This window comes from Palaemon carinicauda, chromosome 29 (genome assembly GCF_036898095.1).
Source record: "Palaemon carinicauda isolate YSFRI2023 chromosome 29, ASM3689809v2, whole genome shotgun sequence".
NCBI lineage: Eukaryota > Metazoa > Arthropoda > Malacostraca > Decapoda > Palaemonidae > Palaemon > Palaemon carinicauda.
This window is the reverse complement of record NC_090753.1, coordinates 75763710-75785508: the sequence shown is the minus strand read 5'-3', so window position 1 is coordinate 75785508 and position 21799 is coordinate 75763710. Positions and strand designations below refer to the sequence as shown.

The window sequence follows — 21799 nt, the reverse complement described above, 5'->3', positions numbered from 1 at the left end:
GCTAATTTTCTTCTTCCTTATGTTAGCAAGATTTAGATTTTCTTTTCCTCTTTGAAATGATAAAATTCTTGCTGAAAATGAGAATAACAAAAGTAAAAATGAGTGAATGTCAGAGGTCAAACTCAGGCATGTACTCTCTCTGAGGTTTGTGGTAGGACTGAAGGACGAAGGGTGTAATACTACATCGTATGCGACTCGTGGAAGTTATACAGATGCCATTGTTCACAATTTCTTTTACACTAAAATGTAATAATTATAAAAATTTACGATAAGAAATACTGCATTTTCTTGTAGGGAACAATGTTTATGGTTTACCGAGTTACTTTTACTAAATACCCTGTAACTATGAAAGTAAGAGGAATTTTGACAAAATATTTTGTATACGCATTCTCCATTGCCTTACGAAGCTCAGTGATTTTTTCAGGATTTTGTGTTTTTTTCCTATACCCCCATATATTTTATATATGTATTGGTATTTTGGCCGCCCCCCCCCTTAATCATCATTCCCCCAACTATCTCCCTTCCTTGGTGCTGCAGGCATTTTTTCCCTGACCACCGAGTTCTTTTCTCCATAGCCCTAATGAGCCCCCAAGGTAACAAAGCTGTACAGTTTGTATGACCTGCCTATATCTTGCAAACATTCAATCAAGGGCTCTTATTCTTGCAAAGCATTTGATTGCATTGAAAACAGCTAATTAATCTACAACAGTTTTCGACCTCTATCTTCCTCATTTCTTTTGATGCATGCCAAAAATTCAAGATAAAAGAGCAAGAATATTTAGCAATCTTCGAGCTTCCAGTGTGATAGGCTGTTATATCCAGAAGAGTATAAAAATACTGTTTACCCTCTAAGAGGCATATTTTCCTTTTGCTCTTTCCAATTCCCCTATTCTTTATTTAGTGTAATTTGATTTTCATTCCTCCTATTTCCATTCATCTTTTTCAAATATTTCAGTGAACTCTTCAAAGTGTGCTCTTAATTTGATTTTCATTCCAGTTTTCTTTTTCTTTTAACATTTCCATGACCTCTAAATTTTGTTCTTAATACTAAGTCTTTTGCACATACAGCCTCTGAAGACTACTTTTCGCACTCCTGTTTATCTTTTCATTGACATGATGAACACGAACAACTAAAGGGTTAGACACTACCACTACCCCCATGATAATCTAAGAATATCCTTCAGCTAGTAGAGATTTTTGTGAAATTCCAAAACTGATTACTAAAACTCCTAAGATAATCCCAAACCTGAGATTAAATTTCAGTATATTGTGATTAGAAGAGATACAATTAGGGGTTCTTATTCTTGCAAAGCATTTGATTGCATTGAAAATGGTTAATTAATGACCTTCCAATGAAAAGTAACACGTTTATCAGCCACACCAGCTTAGTACTGTTGACAGTCCAATGGTCACTTACCTTTCATGATTCTCTTTTAGTAAAATGGTAGTATAAAGTTTGTGGTGGTCCTTTATAAATATACCTATCACAGCTGAATAATATTCCGTGTTTTGATCAATTATTTTTAATTTGCTTGCTTTTGAAATTTTATTTTCAAGTACATTGTAATTGAAAAATACGTGAACTTTGATGGGTATAAATTTTTAGTTTTCAATTGTTCATTGTAATGATAAATTTCACCAGGAACTTCATTTTATTGTTAACTGGCTTAATCATTAATTGTCATCATTTATATATTTTTTACATGTATGTATTGGAAGTTTGTTTGATACCTACCTGTATGTTTATATATATTATGTATTTAAAGTAAAGTATGGCACAGTATTGTAATAATTGAAGTTTTACTATTTATACTGTATAAAATTTTCATATCTGATAAAGGCATCAACATATCTGGGAAATTACGAGTGAATACAGTAGTATACATTATATCTTAATTTGATTAATATATTGTAAGTCATACAATCTGGTAATTTCTATAATTTAGATCAGCTTTTTCACCCATAGGAAATGAAACCTAGAAGAATAATTCTGTCATTTCTATAATTCAAAATCCCCAAAGAAAGTTAGTTAATGTTTTTTGCCTTTCACATTTAATCGGCCTTCTTCCTACCCAAGTGTCCAACTTTAGGATCTAGAGTCATCTCTTTTCAAAGTACATTCATTCTATAGTCTTCAATTCTATAATGAATTTATAATGGGTTGATGCTGTTTATGTATAAGCTATAATTCTCAGTACCATACATGTAGATTATAATAAAACTTAGTACAGTACATTTGCTAATTTTCAGCCAATTCGTCAAGTGTAATCCGGGCAAGAGTAGCTCCTGGAATTCCGAGTGTGCCAGTTTTGAAGAAAGGCGAGCAGAAGTCGTCATCACCTGGCCCTGCAAAGAACTCTGAACCTGTTGTGAAGAAGAAGAGTTCATCCGATGTCCCACCAAGTTGTAGAACAGACGTCGTAAAACAGGCTAGTTTACTAGATAGCGACATACCTTGGCAACCGGATGTTGGAAAGAAAATTCTATCACCAGAAGCATCATCGGTTCAAAATATGGGAGGACAGGAAACCCCAACAAACATGGAAGGACCAGGAAGACCAGCAGTTTCTGGGAAAGAAGTGGATGGCCAGAGTGCTTCGCCAAATCTGGATCTAACCGAAAAATCTTCCGAGACTGCAAAAAGTAGGCTAACCCTTGATAATCGGGAAGAAATGATGAGAAGAGAGGATTCAACTGACAAGGAAACTTTTGAACAAGATATAAGAAATGACACTCCATCAAGCAGCTCAAGTTTTGGAGAAATACAATGTGGTACATCTTCAACAGTAAATCAGTTGGTACCTACCAGTGATAACACAGAGTCAGATAGTAGCTCTCAAAGTGACGTGGAAGGTGAGAGAGAGAGCGTTTGTGTTGATAAGACTGAAGTGTGTGTCCCAATTTTGGATGAAAAGAAAAGTGAGACAAATGGAAAATAGTTTAGTGGTGCTATTTTTTTATTACATGCATTATATTTTAAACTAGTCATTTTTATTCCAGGGTACCTTAAGCTTATAGTCTAGGATGTGCATATCTTTCCATAATGCTATAATTCAAAAGAATGTATTTATCAAAAAACTTCTTTAATAAGCTGGCACAAATTTTGAAATACTGTACAGTAATTAAAAATTTGTGAACGGAAAATAGTTTGGGAGAAATGTAACTCTTTGATTTCTCTTTCGAAGTTCCGATCATTCCGATCTTTTTTCCCAAAGTAAGTTTTCAAGGTTTTTATTTTTACTTCCGAGTTCTAGTGACTTTTAAATCTTAAAAACTTACACCTTTGATTTAAAGTGCTATGAGCTTGGTTATATACTCAATTGCTTACTGCTTAAAATTTGCAGTATAAGTACTAGTTAAATATACAACTGGGATTTGTTAAAAGAAAGATTCCAAGATATTTTAAAAAGTTTGATTCATGAATTTCTTACTCAGTTTTGCCAGGTTGATATGCTTAGTGCTGTGATCGACTAATACGGGGCATTAGTAACTTTGGTGTACAGACGTCGCTAGATCTTCGCAGGGTGTGTGTGTTTGTGTTGGGTAACAAAGACCACCGAGAAGATTGAAAATTGCAGAGTATTTATGCCCTAGGGTAACTCTACATCAGCCTTTCTGACGAAGTGACCACAATTAAGTCAACAAAAATCCTAAATATTGCTAAATTGTCTTCACATATGTAGTTCACTAACTGCATTGTATATTATCACTGTAAGTATACAACACAGTACTGTACTGTACAAACATTTTTACACCCTTTCCACTAAATGAATTTTCTTTCTTTCCTGTACAGTATAAATTACAAGCACTCTTTCCATTCTAGTTTAACTACAATGGAAAAGCCGAGACTAGTGCACACATTCAGTACGGCTGTATTATCATGAATTTTCATCATTCTTCTTTATTTATCTTATTTCTAGTATGTATACAGTACACATTTTTATTTGTGCAGTCCTTATACCTTTTTTGTTCTGTATAATCCTTATTCCCTATCCTCATTTCCTTTTTTCAGTATTTTCCACAAAGAATCTGAACTTATTTAAAATATTTTGTGGATCTAACAAAGTGGATTATCGTAACTGTGAAGACAAGAAGCCTGACTGAACAGAATTTATTGAGTCAAAACTGTGAAGACAAGAAGCCTGACTGAACAGAATTTATTGAGTCAAAACTGTGAAGACAAGAAGCCTGACTGAACAGAATTTATTGAGTCAAAACTGTGAAGACAAGAAGCCTGACTGAACAGAATTTATTGAGTCAAAACTGTGAAGACAAGAGGCCTGGCTAGACAGAATTCAAGTAAAAACTGTGAAGATAAGAGGCCTGGCTAGACAGAATTCAAGTAAAAACTGTGAAGACAAGAGGCCTGGCTAGACATAATTCAAGTAAAAACTGTGAAGACAAGAGGCCTGGCTAGACAGAATTCAAGTAAAAACTGTGAAGACAAGAGGCCTGGCTGGACAGAATTCAAGTAAAAACTGTGAAGACAAGAGGCCTGGCTGGACAGAATTCAAGTAAAAACTGTGAAGACAAGAGGCCTGGCTGGACAGAATTCAAGTAAAAACTGTGAAGACAAGAGGCCTGGCTGGACAGAATTCAAGTAAAAACTGTGAAGACAAGAGGCCTGGCTGGACAGAATTCAAGTAAAAACTGTGAAGACAAGAGGCCTGGCTGGACAGAATTCAAGTAAAAACTGTGAAGACAAGAGGCCTGGCTGGGCAGAATTCAAGTAAAAACTGTGAAGACAAGAGGCCTGGCTGGACAGAATTCAAGTAAAAACTGTGAAGACAAGAGGCCTGGCTGGACAGAATTCATTAAATCAACTGTGAGAACAATAGGTCTGACTGGACAGAATTTATTAAGTTTTGCTATTCTAAAGACAGTAAATTTGTTGCCATTTTTAGTGGACAAACTCAAGTTCAAAATTGCATATTTTCAAAGTAGGTGCTGTGTTTATAGCAATACAGTTTGATCAAAGGGCATAATGAACTTAATTGAAGTTTTCATGTTCAATGATACTATGCAAGAGGCATTACTAGTACTACTGTATTGGTACTTCTGTACACTGAAATTTTGTAACCCTGCATTGACTATGTAAATTTATATAATCCTTTCTGTGTAATTCGTGACAAAGGTTTGTGATACTGTACTCTGAAACAATGTATTCAGAATGCCATGATGTTAAACTTTATTCATTAAGTTTTTAGTACGTTCTGTAACTAATAATAAAATCCTTTTTGGAGTTATTGTGTATGATTAGCTGGTAAGATATTCATGTCCTAGGTGTACTTTTAATGTTAAAAAAAAAAAAAATTATAGAATTGTTTAAGCAATAGGCTTGCCCATTTCATCACAATAATGTTGAAAACTGGAGGAATGAGTAACTAGGACATGTAATGTTTCTTTAATAATTAATTTCTCCAAAATGTACAACACAAAGTAATACCTGGAATTTAACTTTACTGCATTATTAAACAACAGATAGTATATACAATACTGTACTGTACTAGAATTTTAACACTAAAAACCATCGATTCTTGCTGATGGTGCATAATGATCCTCACTCTTGCGTTCGCCTGTTAACCACTGACGATGACGCTCGACTCGCATGGCCTGAACTCTTGCAACCTAAAGAATAAAAGAGCTTGGTCAATTCAAAAGGAAAAATTAATATAAGAAATAGATTGAATTCATACTTAACACCTTTAATATTTATATTTATTAATGATTCTTATTAAAGTTGCTGAAACACTGTTCCTATGAATGTCAGCAGTTAACAAGGTACATGCAGTATATAATTTCGCCAACTTGGCCGTGGCTTTCTTATTTCATAAAAACATGTGCTAGGATTTTAACTATAGATTCCAGAAATTCACTTAACTATGTAGAACCACCAGCTCATTTGCCATGAGATATTTTTCCATGGCCAATCTCTTAGAGGTAGGTGCAGAAAAATAGATGACTTCATCACCAGTCAAATAACTACGTACTATACTGAACTATGTCATGGGTTATCAATAATTATAGTACAGTACTAGATAAATTTATAGCTCCAGAACTACACATTACATTCATAACCAGTACAGATAATTTGACGGATAGGTAGTATCTTCCAAGCTAGGTCTGAAAGAAAATTTGCAATAACAACGCAATTCTAGGAAGAACAAGTCTGGCACCTTATCTCTAAAGATTGGAAGAAATACTTTGGGAAACGAGTGCTTCCATTGTTTCCGTAAACCTCGCCTGGCGGTCATAAAGTTTGAATTCTCTAAGTTGGTTAATTGTCAAACCTAAAACTCTTAAAAAAAACATTCCTTTTATCTTTCACTAGTATTTTTGCCCCTTTAGTGGAGTATGAGTTCATAGGGCTGTGTATGGCAATGAGTAATTGGGGATGCTACCGCAGCATCAGCCATTTCTATCCCTGCAAGATATGAGTATTTAGGATTCTGCCTCACAGGTGTATCAATGGAAGCAGATAAGTTAAGTCTGCGTCATGTTGACATTCTTGCACTCATTAGCAACTTTAGTGCCACCTTCAGGTAGCACTTAAATCAACTACCGATTCCCTCGAAAGTCAAAGCCTATTATGCAGCTGCATTAGTTAAATCTTGCTAATTTGTCTCTGAATAGTTCTGTGGATCAAAGAACTCTTGCTTCCAGTCAAAAAAACAAAATCCTACAACCTTAACTCTTGAGATAGAGAAGGATCTATGTGCCAGAGCCTGCTGCGTCATAACCCTTTCAAGATTGACCAAGCAGTATGTGTATTGTTTTGGGATTTCCCATTAGAGAGACCCAGTAAGTAAGTTGAGTATTTCTTGGCAGCCACGGGGTCTTCTACTGTTTCCAACCTTCAAGCTGTCCTCTGTCCTCTTTTAAGTGAAGGTACTTCGGACTCTGTCCAGAGGGCTGAGGTCGTGTGGTGCAGCACTATGGGCCCTCCTCTCTTCTTTTGATGTGTTCCAAACACAGCATCAAGTCCAAGGGGTGGGGAAGGATGAGAAGGTTATACCATACCACAGATTCTTGACTGACACCCATCCCTTGAGGTTCATCCAAACTTCTGGTCCCATGGGGGTCAAAATGTCTGGGGGATCGAGGGCCTGATTCCAATCGGACTCGAGTCATTCTGGGCTGGGAGTTCTCATTTTGAGTTTTGTGGAGATTGGTGTCTAGAATCAATCCCAGATACACCAGTCTTCTGAGAGGGAAGTAGGAAAGACTTCCACAAGTTTACCTCGATCACTGGATCTTGGTAAAAAAGACTTCAGAAGTTCCGGTGCTAATGCAAGGTTGTCCAGAAGTGGAGGAGACAGAAGCCAATTCTATGAGACCAGGGTGGGTGTAGTGGAAAGACCGAAGCACACTGCTCTGAACTGGCGTTTCTTATTTGTCTAGACTGTATCTTCAATCCCTCCTAGATGGATGGTTTGGGCCTGGACGTATGTGTCCTATAGGTCCAGTGTGCAAATGAAGACCTGAGGTCTTAGCCCTTGTCCGAACTCCAACATGGTGTGGACATCGACTCAAAGGGGCAGCTCCTTGCGGATCCTTTTGCATGGGAGATTGTTGACGCTGTGGTCTTGACTCGTGGCGTATAGGATCGGACGCGATACCCTGTGTAAAGTTTCTTCCTTGAGAGAGAATTCCTTAAACTGATAGAAGAAACGCAACGCTTAACCCTACCATGCGCCCTGATGGAATTGATGCTATTCCTTAGAGTAGAATCAGTCTGGAGAATGTTAATCAATGGTTAATGGTTGGGTATCGTGATTACTGTGCAGTTGGAGAGTGCTAGCAAGTAGTCCCCTGTCGACAAGCCGCTGATGAGGGTTTTCGATAGTTTGCCGATCACTTTAGTGGATTGGTGTGATGGCGAACGGCCAGTAGCGAGAAGTGTGTTGTATACCTTCTGATCTAGGGAACTACGGGCAGAGGTTGACTAGTAAGTCCAAGTCACGAACTGCTGGTGAATTGTCGATGATCGGTGAATCGGCGGTCTGTGAGCCAAAGATGGTAACTGACAGGCAGATGAAGGCTGTCTGGTCAGTCAGCCAAGGTAGTTGGTAATCTGCTTTGAGAGACAGCAGAATAGTTTAATGATAGTCAATTGGTGATGGTAAGCCATTGATGATAAGCGATCGATCGCGGGCCGATGATCAGTGAGCTAGAGATCAGCAAGCTGACTATGGTCCCTCCTGGTTGGTCAAAGATCAGCAAGTTGACGATGGGCTGGTCAGAGATCAGCGAGCTGAGTTCGGTGATCAAAGAAAGATGAGCTGCCCATTGGTGATCTAGTGATCAGCATGCTGATGACTGGTTACTGACTAGCAATCGGTGATCGTAAGTCATTGGAGGGACAAGAGGTCAATGATCAGAGCTGAGCTAGCCATTGGCGATCTGGTGAACGGCGAGCTAGCAAACAGTGAACTAGTCATCAGCAAACCGTGATCTAGCGATCAGTCTGCTGATGCTTTCTTATTTGCTGACGGTGGTACTGTTAAGAAAAATCTTCAGAAGAGAGAGGGACCAAGGATTCCCCGTTTTGATTCTCCTTTGAAGATGGAATCTTCGGGATCTTGAATCCTTCTGTGAAGCCTCTTTCCTCTTTTCCTGGCGGCCATGTTATGCATTGGCAGGGAGAGGAATGGGGCACTGGTGACTTGTTCAAAAAGTTTTATTCTTTTTGCCTATTGCACGAGCGTGCAGGAGAGTACTGGAGCAATGGCTCACAGTGGTGCTCAGTTTCTGCTGAAGCGCAGTTTCCGGTGAATGTGCAGAAGAGCGCTGGCTCTTTGGCAAGAGCTGGCGCATTGGCGAGCATTGGCTCTTTGGCAAGAGCTGGCACATTAGATCTGAGACCGCAACTGCGCAGGAGAGCGCTGACTCTTTGTGAAGAGTTGGCGCATTGGCGAGCGCTGGATCTGAGAATGCAAGCGAGCAGGAGGGTGCTAGATCTGAGAGCGCAGGTGAACGCTGGCGCGCAGTAAGGCACTGTGTAGGGTTTTGTGCTGTCTCCCTAGAATGGGCAGAAGCATGCAACTAGTTGCGCAAAGGCGGGTGGATAGGCACGCGATTGCATGTCATGCGCTTGCGTAGGAGGGCTGGCGCGCGCGAGCAGAAGACTGTTGGTGCTAGCGCGCATGAGACCGCAGCCGCGTAGGAAAGCACTGGCGTGCAGGTGCAAGAGATTGTTGGTGAGCAGGAACGAACCACAGAAGAGTCCAGGACCGAAATCCAAGGACTAACTGCAGCGTAAGTTTGCGCTGGTAGGTCGGCAGGTCAGCTGGCAGGACGACCAGAAACTGGGATGTGACCTTTGGAAGGGCGAACATCCATTGATGGGGACCGTGAAAGGTCCACAGAAGAGTCCAGGACCGAAGTCCAAGGACTAACTGCAGCTGGAACTGATGACGTCCATGAGGGCCAATGGACCAGCAAGCTGACTTTCAGCAGTAGCGCTCCTCCGAAGAGAAGTCTCTATGAGTGGCCCCTCTCGTGAACAAGAGAGGTGATCACTTTGCAGGAGAGACTTGCCTAAGACTATGCTCCGCCCCTGAAGGAAGAGAGACTCAGCAAGGGGGGAGTGTAGTCTAAGCGAAGCCAGCAATAGCAGTCGGAGTCGATGAAGTGATGATGAAGATGCAGGGAAGTTCTCCCTCGGGAGGGGGAAACAACCTTTCCTCGAAGATGAAGTGCTGATCAGGTGTTGCCATGGGCGTACTTCTGAGAGAAGGGATGACGCCCATGAGGGCTGGTGGATCAGCAAGCTGACCTTCAGCAATAGCGATCCTCCAAAGAGGAGTCTTTATGAGTGGCCCCTCTCGCGAACGAGAGAGGTGATCACTTTGCAGGAGAGACTTGCCTATGACTATGCTCCGCCCTTGACGGAAGAGAGACTCAGCAAGGGGGGAGAGTAGTCTGGGCGGGTGCAGCAACAGCAGTCGGAGTCAATGAAGTGATTAAGATGTGGGAAGTTCTCCCCTAGAAGGAAGAAACCACCTCATAGTTGTCCAACCCCTGGAGGCAAACCTCCTGGTAGCGTTCTAAGATGATCTCAAGTGGTGATTATGTTGTCATGGGCGTACTTCTAAGAGAAGGGATGACGCCCTCTGAGGGACTGCAGTGACAGCAGATTCCCCAGTCATGAACAGGACAACTCTGCTTCGTCGGCACTCTTAGTCGAACAAAGAAAACTGCATAGCTAACTGAGGAAAAATAAAATAAATTATGTAACAGAAAATTCCCTAAGGAGGAACTCCGAAGAGGACCACCGAGGGAACAACATAAAATAAGTATTGCGCCCTCCCTTCCCCAACCGACATCCACGGGAGAAGGGGGAGCGGAGTAACTGTAATAAAAACAAGAATTACAATTATTTAAATCAGCTAAGAATATACTCTGATAGTGAAAACTACTGATCCTCTGAAGGGAAGTGTTCCCCACAGAGAAGAAGCTGAAAAGTTAAAATCACAAACACTGATAATTTCACTAAAATAATTGAGAAAAACATTCGGAAGTGCAACCTAACCCGCGAACTGGTAAAATAATTGCGAACAGGAAAGGTGCTCCCCCCGTTAGTACACTATTGTTGATAGGTGAACAACCTTGAGAAGAGAAAGACCGTAGTCAATCTCTGAGAGGCCACATTCCCTTCGCTCAGAAATCCATTTTCCCATAGGAAAAAGGAAAAGGTGAAGACAACAGTTGAATGAGGAGGATCCAGGCGATGACGATTCCTCTGTGGCGGCCGAGACAACGGTTATATGCCGACAGAAAGACCGATGGACCAGAGGGGGAGAGGTCGTTCCCCACGAAGAGAAGTGTCCTGGCCTTGCGCAAGTGTCATAAGAACCTGTCGTATATGTATCACATGCACAGCACAAACACTGAAAAGGAAACTTACAACATTTCTATACATATATACTGTATATACATAAAGATTAAGAATGTTTTCATATATATATTTACATAAGAAAAAGTAAGTTAAAAGACAAAAATTAATGGAAGTTCAGAATAGGCGAGGAGTCAGAGGGGAAACAACCGCTCTCCATCCGAGCCAAAAGCAAAGTGAACTAAATCACAGGTGTGTGAGCAGGATTGGTAGCAAGCTACCCCCTACCCCCCGCTAACTGGCGGTTAGTTAACCCTCGCTAAATTTTAATGGCTCGTCATTTCAGCTCCGCCGAAAGTAATACCACTAATAAATAGTGTGGTTTGTATTTCAGTTACGGAACAACTGTCTTTAAGCCTAGTTCTCCTGCTGTATCACAATCAGCCTAGAGGCCTAGTTTTCCCATTGTGTATAAAGCTGCTATTAGCTTTCTAGCTTTCCTACACCACCTAGATTTGTTCCAAGCCTGGTTTTCCCAGCATATCTGAAGCTATCAGACTAGTTTTACCTCAGTGACTATACCATTCTCAAACATCGTGTCTAGGATGAAGAAGAATGATAACCAACCCACTATGGGTTTTGGGTCGGCAGTTATTCCCCTGTACCTAAAAGGATACAACTAAAAATCTTTTTAAAGCCAAAACTCAGAATGTGTCACTTGAACAAATGAAACCAGAGTAAGGATAGCTAAGATCAACCTTGCCTAGATACTAAAACCTTTAAAACCTCATATCTATTTGCTATTTGCAAATGTCCTCCTGATACCACAAATTAATTCAAGGAAATAAACAAGTCGGTACTTATACAGAAGTTTAAAAAGAAAAACATAAAAAAAACAACTTGAACTCATAACTGACTGAATAAGATTTAGGCAAATGGCTAGATGTCTCCATGATGTGCATAAGTAAGAGTCAAATAATTATCACCAGGTACAATGATGTAATATTTTATACATTAACCCTTTTACCCCCAAAGGACGTACTGGTTCGTTTCACAAAACTCATCCCTTTACCCCCACGGACGTACCGGTACGTCCTTGCAAAAAACTGCTATTTACAATTTTTTTTTGCATATTTTTGAAATTTTTTTTGAGAAACTTTGGGCAATTTCCAAGAGAATGAGATCAACCTGACCTCTCTATGACGAAAATTAAGGCTGTTAGAGCAATTTAAAAAATATATACTGCAAAATGTGCTTGAAAAAAAATAACCCCTGGGGGGGGGTAAGGGTTGGAAAATTCCAAATAGCCTAGGGGTAAAAGGGTTAATGTATGAAATAAAATTAAACTGGAATAAGAATTAGTCTTCTATTGTTGATTATGTACTGTATAACATCATTTTAATAATGGATCTATTGTTGCATGTCACAGAAAATAGTAAAACTTACCTGCTTAAACTGGAACATGCATTCCTTTACGTCGTCCAAATAATCTTGACACTTCTCTTGTCCTTTGGCAGCTCCATAGGCTTCTAGACACTCGACTGCTCTCATCTCAAATGCGTTGCACTTGTTGCCGTACTGATGGGTCATGATTCCACCAGACAGATCCGTGAGAGGAGAGCGGCAAAACGGACCGATATGGGCAGTCATTTCTGGAAATTTGAGAAGGGTCTAATGACAATTACAGAATTAGCAATCTGAATAAAGGACTAATGACCATGGTTAAGTATCTGAATAACAGACCAAATGACCATGGTTCAGTGACCACTATTATATATTACATGTGAGGAAATGGTAAATACAGAAAGTCCTCAACTTACAAACTTGAGAGATTCCAAGAAGCTGTTTTTAAGTCAATTTTTAAAAAAAATTTTGGCTTTGGGTAGGCCTAACCTGACTCCCATATCTACAATTTCCAGCTACAAAAGTCAACAAAATGTCCCGCTTCATACGAAATAAATATCAGGTTATTTCAAATGTTGTTTTGCCTACCGAATTAAATATAATAATGTTTTATTACATTATTTTGATACGATATGAGATTGTGTTTGTATCTCGGAATGATTGTAAGTTGACGACCTTTTTATTGGTATTATAAAACTGAAATAAAATACAGTACCATTATTCATGTATATCATTTCTGAATATGAAAATATGTTAAATATGGAACCAGCAAATCAAACAAAAGGCTGATAAGGATAAATAAAGGCCAGTATTGAAAGATTACCCAAGTAAAACTTTGAAGTTTGGAAGTATTATTATTATTATTACTTGCTAAGCTACAACCCTAGTTGGAAAAGCAGGATGCTATAAGCCAGGAGGCTCCAACAGGGAAAATAGCCTAGTGAGGAAAGGAAGCAAGGAAATAAGAGAAATAATTAACTAAAATGAAATATTTTAAGAACAGTAACAACAATGGAATAAATACTTCATATATAAACTATAAAATCTTTAACAAAACAAGAAGAGAAACAAGACAGAACAGCGTGCCCGAGTGTACCCTCAAGCAAGGGAACTCTAACCCAAGACAGTGGAAGGCCATGTTACAGAGGTTATGGCACTACCCAAGACTAGTGAACAGTGGTTTGATTTCGGAGTGTCCTTCTCCTAGAAGAGCTGCTTACCATAGCTAAAGAGCCTCTTCTACCCTTACTAAGGGGAAAGTAGCCACTGAACAATTACAGTGCAGTAGTTAACCCCTTGAGAGAAGGGTTGTTTGGTAATCTTAGTGTTGTCAGGTGTGTGAGGACAGAGGAGAATATGTAAAAAAATAGGCCAGACTATTCAGTATATGTGTAGGCAAAGAAAAAATGAACCGTAACCAGAGAGAAGGATCCAATGTAGTACTGCCTGGCCAGTCAAAGGACCCCATAACTCTCTAGCAGTAGTATCTCAATGGGTGGCTGGTACCCTGACCAACCTAACCTATTTTGTTAAGAATATGGGTATCACATAACGGCAAAATAACTATGAGAATCTATGTTGATACAATACTTTATTACATAATAGGGTTGCCGTAATAAATATAAACTCTAGAAATTTATGAATGAAACTAAAGTAAGTTACTAATTCTGCATATTGCGACAAAAAGTTTATAGACAAACAGTTTCAATTAGCCTAAGTGGGGAAAGAAATAAAAAAAAATGCTGTACACAAGAGAATACAGTACAGTAACAAAATAAAAATTAAAATGAAAGAATTTATAAACTAGGAAATAATCCAGCTATTCACCCCTTGTGACATTGAAAAAAGCCTTTTATCTTATTTTCATACTCATTCTTCATGTCAACACGTTAATTAGCTGGAAATATCTCGACATATTCTCTCCGTTCATTGAATCGGGAAACAATGGATACGTCATTACCTCTTGTGTAGTTAGACTCTTAACGCCCTGGCTATCAACAGCTGGTCATAATCTTGACAAATAGTGTGGGTTAAAAGGGTTATTAAAACATAGAGTATCAATTTAGATGAGTTTTCTGATGAAATGTTACAAGATTTCCCAAAGAATAAAAAAAAAAAAAAAATGAAAATTAGCAATGGTAGGAAAAACGGACAAATTCGTAGATAATATGACAAATTCGAAGATAATTTGTATTTTTCCTAGCCATACAAACCTTAGCTATTTACATTGGGTTTACCTTTTAGCGCAGCTGAAATGACGAGCCAATAGTTTTAACGAGGGTTAATTACCCCCGCGCTAGTTAGAGGAAGGGCAGCTTGCTACCCCTCCCCCCGCCCACACACCGGTGACTTGCTTCACTTCACTTAGAGGTAGGACTTGACTTGGAGGTCAGGGATGGCGGGCACATATGTGTAAATAGCTAAGGTTTGTATGGTTAGGAAAAATACAAATTATCTTCGAATTTGTCATTTGTTACGTAACCGAAATACAAACCACGCTATTTACATTGGGTGACTTACCCCTTAGGAAGGGTGGAAAGTCCCCAGCCTTACTGACTTCGGCTTGCCCGGGGGCTCGATCCCTCAGTGAGCAGCACTAGAGAAAAGGAGCCCCTGTACCTCACAAGTTCCTAGCATCGCTAGGAACGAGTGGCCTACATAAGCAGTGTGTGGAGGAGAGTGTGACTCGTCCTATGAAGTTGACCTTGAGACCTTCAGATAGGAATTCTAGGATAGGACGTTCCCAATATCACCTCGTCAGGGTATGGGAGACACAACAGTATTAAGCTTAATACTAGGAGCACAAAGAAGCATGGGTTACCTGCAGAGGTCGAGGTCAGCTATGCGAGGACCAGGATGCTGCTCCCCCAAGAGAGGGGAGAATGAAGAAAGAAGGGTCAGACATACTCTTTCATTCACACAGACTAAGACCGGGTAACAACGCCCTCAACCTACTGCTAATTGTCCAAAAAGGAGCCTGAGGTTAGACCAGCTGTTGTGCAGCCACCACAGGGCCGATAGAAAACGTATCGAGGCTCCTGTGGGTCACGTCTTGCAGGTAGTGGGCTGTGAAGGTCGTCTGACGCTTCCAGACCCCAGCTTGAAGTACCTGCGTTACAGAGAAGTTTCTCTTGAAGGCCAGGGATGTAGCAATACCCCTGACATCGTGGGCCCGAGGGCGACGTGATGGAGGAGGGTCAGGATTCAAGGCATGGTGGATAACCCTTCGAATCCAAGCTGAGATGGTGTTCCTGGTGACCCTCCTCATAGTCCTGCCTGTGCTCACAAACAAAGCTCGCACTTGAGGACGGACTGCAGCCGTTCTCTTCAAGTAGTGCCTCAGACACCTCACTGGACATAGTAGCAGCTGGTCTGGGTCGCTTGCTACAGAACGGAGACTCGCGATCCTGAAAGAGTCGAAGCGAGGATCCGGCACCCTAGGATTCTGAGTCTTGGCAACAAACTCAGGGACGAACCTGAACGTTACCTCCCCCCATCCCCTTGAATGGGCGATGTCGTACGAGAGACCATGAAGTTCACTAACCCGCTTGGCCGAAGCCAAAGTGAGTAGGAAAGCCGTCTTCCAAGACAGGTGGCGATCGGAGGCCTGGCGTAATGGTTCGAAGGGAGGTCTCTTAAGAGACCTGAAGACTCGAACCACGTTCCAAGGAGGAGGTCTCACTTCCGACTGGGGGCAGGTAAGCTCATAGCTACGTATGAGTAAAGAGAGTTCTAGCGATGAAGAAATATCCACGCCCTTCAGCCTGAAGGCCAACCTTAAGGCTGAGCGATAGCCTTTCACTGCCGAGACAGAAAGGCGCATTTCTTACCGCAGATAAACGAGGAAGTCTGCTATTGCTGGAATAGTGGCATCGAGTGGAGAGATACCCCTTCCACGACACCAGCCACAAAAGACTCTCCACTTTGCTTGGTAGACTCCCTCAGAGGACCTTCGCAGGTGCCGAGACATTCTCTCCGCAACCTGTTGCGAAAAGCCTCTCTCCGCGAGGAGACGCTGGATAGTCTCCAGGCGTGAAGCCGAAGCGAGGCTACGGCCCTGTGAGGGACGCCGGAGTGGGGTTGTCTGAGAAGCTCGTGTCGTGGAGGAAGCTCCCTCGGGAGCTCCCTCGGGAGCTCCGTCAGGAGCTGCAGAAGGTCCGGAAACCATTCCGCGTGATGCCATAGCGGAGCTACCAGAGTCATCGAACAGTTGACCGATAGTCTGGTCCTGTTGAGCACCCTTCTCATCAAACAGAACGGTGGAAAGGCGTACACGTCGATGTTGTCCCACCGTTGCTGGAAAGCATCTTGCCAGAGTGCCATGGGGTCCGGGACTGGGGAGCAGTACAGGGGCAGCTTGAAGTTCAAAGCTGTCGCGAACAAGCCCACAGTCGGGGAACCCCACAAAGTCAGGACTTTGTTGGCTATCTGAGGATCCAAAGACCACTCGGTACTCACTATCTGCGAGGCCCTGCTCAGACTGTCGGCGAGCACATTCCTCTTGCCAGGAATGAAGCGAGCTGATAGTGTTAACGAGTGGGTTTCAGTCCACCTCAGAGTCTCTACTGCAAGATGGGATAGCTGCTGCGAAAAAGTGCCTCCCTGCTTGTTGATATAAGCCACTACCGTGGTGTTGTTGCTCATCACCACCACGGAGTGACCCGCCAGGGACCGTTGGAACTGCTGAAGAGCCAGAAAGACGGCCTTCAATTCTAGCCGGTTGATGCGTAGGCACTTTTCTGATTCTGACCAAAGGCCTGAGGCTCTCTGGTTCAGAACGTGCGCCCCCCACCCTTCTTTTGACGCGTCCGAAAACAGAGTCAATTCCGGGGGGAGGACGAGAAGACTCACTCCCTTTCGTAGGTTCTCGTCGACCAGCCACCATCGCAAGTTCGTCTGTTCCAGAGACCCCATTGGGATCAGAATGTCCGGGGAATCGGATCCTTGATTCCACCGGGACTTGAGCCGCCATTGAAGGGATCTCATCCTGAGGCGGCTGTTTGGAACCAGACGAGCCAGGGAGGATAGGTGACCTAAGAGACGCAACCACGATTGGGCGGGGAGTTCTTCTCGCCTGAGGAACGGTTCGCCACCCTCCTCAGCCTTGCTATCCGGTCGTCTGATGGAAAGGCTTTGTGGAGATTGGTGTCTATCAGCATGCCTAGATAAACCAGTTGTTGGGACGGCTGCAGGGAGGACTTCTCGAGGTTTACCACGATCCCCAGATCTTGGCAAAGATCCAGAAGCCTGTCTCGGTGCCGAAGAAGGGTCGACTCCGAGTCTGCTAGGATCAGCTAATCGTCCAGATAACGAAGGAGACGAATGCCGTTCCTATGCGCCCAAGATGAAATTAGGGTGAACACTCTGGTGAACACCTGAGGAGCTGTGGAGAGACCGAAACACAGCACCTTGAACTGGTAGATCTTGTCGTCTAGGCAAAATCTCAGGTACTTCCTGGAAGACGGATGGATTGGGATCTGGAAGTACGCGTCCTTTAGATCCAATGTGCACATGAAGTCTTGTGGTCTCACCGCAAGTCTGACCGTGTCTGCTGTCTCCATGCTGAACCGGGTTTGCTTGACAAACCCGTTCAGAGCTGAGAGGTCGATGACAGGTCTCCAGCCTCCAGTAGCCTTCTTTACAAGAAAGAGTCGACTGAAGAAGCCTGGAGAGCCGTCGACGACCTCCTGGAGAGCACCCTTCTCGAGCATGGTCTCGACTTCGGCCTGAAGGGCCAGCCCCTTTGCCGATCCCGTGGCATAGGAGCTCAACGACACTGGATTCGCCGTCAGGGGAGGTTGAGATGTTGTGAACGGGACGCGATAGCCTTGGCCGATCACTGAGACCGTCCAAGCATCGGCCCCGTGTTGCTGCCACCTGCGGACGCAACGCTGAAGGCATCCCCCCACAGGTGGACACGCAGGGGGAATGCCACCCCTAGGGCTTGCGGCCGCGGCCGCCACCCCTAGGAGTCTTGCCTCCCCTGGAGGACTTACCGCCCCTCTTGACCTTGGCTGGAAAGGGCTGGGGCTTAGACACCACCTTCTTAACTGCCGGTGCCTGCTTTGGAGCCTTACGAGGCTGCTGCTGCTGTTGCGGCGGAGCTGGAGGCTTATAGGGCCGAGCTGTAAGGGCCCTATGAAGGAGGGAGTCCGTGCTGGATTTCCTCCACTTCTCAGCCGTTCGCTCCATTTCTTGAGGCTCAAACAGGTTCTCCCCCAGAAGGGAAGCATGTTGGAGCCTACACACATCCACGGCGGGGAACTTCGGATGGAATCTCTCGGACACAGCATCGCGACGCTTCAACACCGAGTTGGCCCACAGGGTGGTAACCTGGTGCGCCAAAAACTCGATGGAGCGGGTGCCCGAGAGCAAGAAGGTCTCCAGGGCCTTCCTATTGGTCTCCTTGGACAAGTCCTCCGAGCGCAATAGGATGCCCAGAGATCCTAGCCAAAAGTCCAGCCACGAAGTGGCCTGCATGGCACACTTAGCGAATTTTTCGTGGCTAAGGATCTCTGCCGCCGAGAACGAAACCTGCCGGGCAGAGAGCTTCTCAAAGGGAACTCCCTTCGCCAGCTCCTCCACAGAGTGATGGAGAGGAAGAGCGAGGCTGGACTCACCCAGAATCTCGAAATACCTCCTCTGCTGAAGACGAGGAGGAGGGATGAGCTTGTTCCCGGCAGAGGAACGACTGGAGGAGGCAAGAATCGCGAGCTGAGTGTTGGCCCTAGCTCTGGCACTCTTCAGACCCCGAGACCAGGGCAGAGCCGCACTGGACTTAGGGGCCTTCCGAACGTCAAACACTTCATCTAAGATAGTGTCTTTGCCTTCACGAGGGGCGATGACTGGATCCATAAGCCCGTTAAGTTGCCTTATCAGGCTTAGGACCTGCCAGAAGGCATGTTCGGATTCCTGCTGATCTCCTCCCTGCGGTCTGGCAGCTATGTCTCCTGTCCCAGGGATCTCTTCCTGGGGTGAAGCGTGGACGTTCCCCCGGGGAGCCGTGGGTTCCTGGCGAATCCTCGAAGATGACTTCGGGACGGTCTTGGAGTCCTTGGATTCCCTCCTGGGAGGGATACAGGATCCCAACAAAGAGGTTCGAGGAGCCCCTTCCTCACGAGACGATTCTCCTCCATGAAGCGAAGTCTCCCCCCTTGGTGCCGAGGGGAAGACTACCGCTTCACTGGACTCACCCGAGGACGGAAAGGCCTCGTCCACGGGAGAAGGAGAAAGCACTCGAGCAGGAGAAGGGGGCTTCGCGACAGACCTCTTGGGAACCAACTTCGCCCTGGGGGAAGTCACCACGAAGTCCACTCCTCTCTTCCTCTTCAGCGTAGGAGAGACAGCCGTTGGTTTGTTACCCTGGTCGGCGAGTGCTGGCTTCATAACCCTCACTAACGCCTGCGCCAGGGGACCAAACCAAGTCTGTTGCTCCAAGGACACAGTCCGAAATCCTCGCTAAAGGGAAAGGGATCGGGTGATCCTTTGGAGTGGACACCACAGTACCTGCCTGAAAAGAAGGTGGGGAAGAATGATGTACTAACCTCTCCTCAGTATTATCCTTGTACTGCACTACAATCCTGTGTTTGGGTGGAGGCGATCCCGAGCGTTGTCTAGGATCTGTAAGTTTACTTGTGAATGAAGGTTCTGGAGTGGGAGGTGAGACCTTCCGGACTCACCAGTGGTAGCTTATACACCCCCCCCTGGAACCCCCCCAAGCGGCGGCGCGAGCCCCAAACCACGCCCCCTTGGGCGGAGTTACCAGGGACGAGCGGGTTGACTCGGCAATGGAAGTCATATTTTTGAAGTTGTAATAGAACAAAAAATAACACAGAAGTGGTTGAGCTTACCTTGGTAGTGCAAGTTATGAAGGAATTACTGTGAAGGTGCAAATTGTTGGACATAAAGGTCTTTTTACTAGTAAATTCAATCTTCTTGTGCTCTCTTGGTTGATATGAATATTGAAAGATTCCAGTTAGTTTGTTTTCTGTGGAATAATAGTGATTGTATGTGTGTGTTCTTGTATATAGCCTACTCTGTTGAATTATGAAGTTGTTAGAATATTCCCTCCTAAGTACTGTACATGGTCTCCTCGGCTCACGGGGGAAGGGTTGGAGGGTGACCCAGACTTTGAGTCCGGAAGGTCTCACCTCCCACTCCAGAACCTTCGTTCACAAGTAAACTTAAAGTTCTGGAGAGGGAGGTCTCAACCTTCCGGACTCACCAGTGGTAGCTAGGCAGATGCTTCAGGGGGCTTGAAGATGAAGTCCAGCGACCACAGCATCGAAAGCTCCCTGTAAGCCGAGGAGAGCATAGTAAGAGCTGAAGACAGAGTCGCTTCTCCAATTCATTCTGGACATGATTTCTTGTATAGATACTCCATTGTATAGCAGTCTTGATGAAGCTTGACCCCTTATAGAGTGAAAATTCGTTGACTTTAGTTGCATTTGGGTCGGCTCTGAAAATGCACTCCCTAAAAAGTTGTCTCATTTTTTGTAGAGACATTATCTTGAAGTGTTCATCTAGCCATATGTGGTCTTTCCTGTCTATGTTTCTTTCCATACAGACTTTGTTTGTGTATTCCAAATAGAAGTTCAATTGTCTGACTGGACATATTTTTGGTCTGTTAGGAAGCTTCCTAAAGCTGATCTCTATTGGCGTGTAGTTGTTCTTTTGGTTTTTGGCCATGAAGGAAGGGTGGTTCCGTAAGACAATGTGTTCTGGGGTGAAGGTGCTCCTGGAAATGCTGAGATTGTTAAATTGATTAGCTCTTAAAGGGCAAGCTAAGGCTACTAGGAACAAGGTTTTCTGTGTCAGTAGTAAGGTAGAGTTATCTCTCGTGGTGTTGAGAAACGAAATTACTTTGTCTAGATCCCAGCCAGGGAACTGGTGAGAATTTCTAGGTTTCCTTCTATTAACTCCCGATATCATTGCTTTGACATATTTGTCCTCTGCAAGACAGTAACCTGGGAAATAGCCTGACAAGATAGGACCTAAAGCTGCTCTGTAGCTCTTCAGGGTGTTGTAAGACAGACCCTTGTCTATAAGGTGATTGAAAAATAAAATAATTGCTAACAGGGGGAATTTGTTGTCTCTTCCATACTCCTTGTGAATGAAACTTTTAAAAATGTTGTATAGGTTTTCATACTTGTGCAAGGAGCTGTCCCTCAAGCTGACAGCAATTTTGGAGCAAACCTCAGGAGGAAAGACGTTAGGGAGCTGATCCTTTAAATTTTGAAGGCGATCAAAGTTGATTGGAGCTTTGCTGAGGGTGAGATACAATCCTTGAGAACTATCTGGTAGTCTTCGATCTTCACAATATATCGTTTGTGCTGCTTCGCGACTGACTTCACTAATGGAATCCATGGTTCCGTCCCCTGCGATATGGTGCAGAAAAGCATATTATTATTGCATTCTTTATTGATTTTAAAAGCTACTTTGTGTAGTAAGAATCCTGGTGGAAAGGCATAGAGAGGTGTTGATCCCTTCCAGCTAATCGTAAGTGCATTATTGCTGATGGCTTTTTGGTTTGGAAGAGATGAACGAAACTTTTTGCAC

The 21799-nt window shown here is 43.5% G+C and overlaps 2 protein-coding genes across 4 annotated transcripts in view; one reads left to right on the top strand and one right to left on the bottom strand.

The window, feature by feature from the left end:
- LOC137622259 (peroxisomal membrane protein PEX13-like) overlaps positions 1-5242 on the top strand; it is a 31392-nt gene extending 26150 nt beyond the window's left edge. For 2 of the 3 annotated variants that reach the window (XM_068352782.1, XM_068352781.1), the window contains one exon: positions 2251-5242. In XM_068352782.1, coding sequence (XP_068208883.1) covers positions 2251-2939 — 689 coding nt within the window. In that variant the 3' untranslated portion in view covers positions 2940-5242. The remainder of the gene's footprint in view (positions 1-2250) is intronic. The other variant, XR_011040392.1, reaches the window with a different exon arrangement.
- Positions 5243-5389: 147 nt separating this feature from the next.
- The window catches only part of ND-15 (NADH dehydrogenase (ubiquinone) 15 kDa subunit), a 46703-nt gene continuing 30293 nt past the window's right edge, over positions 5390-21799 (bottom strand). The window contains exons 2-3 of the mRNA XM_068352783.1: positions 12284-12489; positions 5390-5628 (exon numbers count right to left, since the gene is read on the bottom strand). Coding sequence (XP_068208884.1) covers positions 5521-5628; positions 12284-12487 — 312 coding nt within the window. The 5' untranslated portion in view covers positions 12488-12489 and the 3' untranslated portion in view covers positions 5390-5520. The remainder of the gene's footprint in view (positions 5629-12283; positions 12490-21799) is intronic.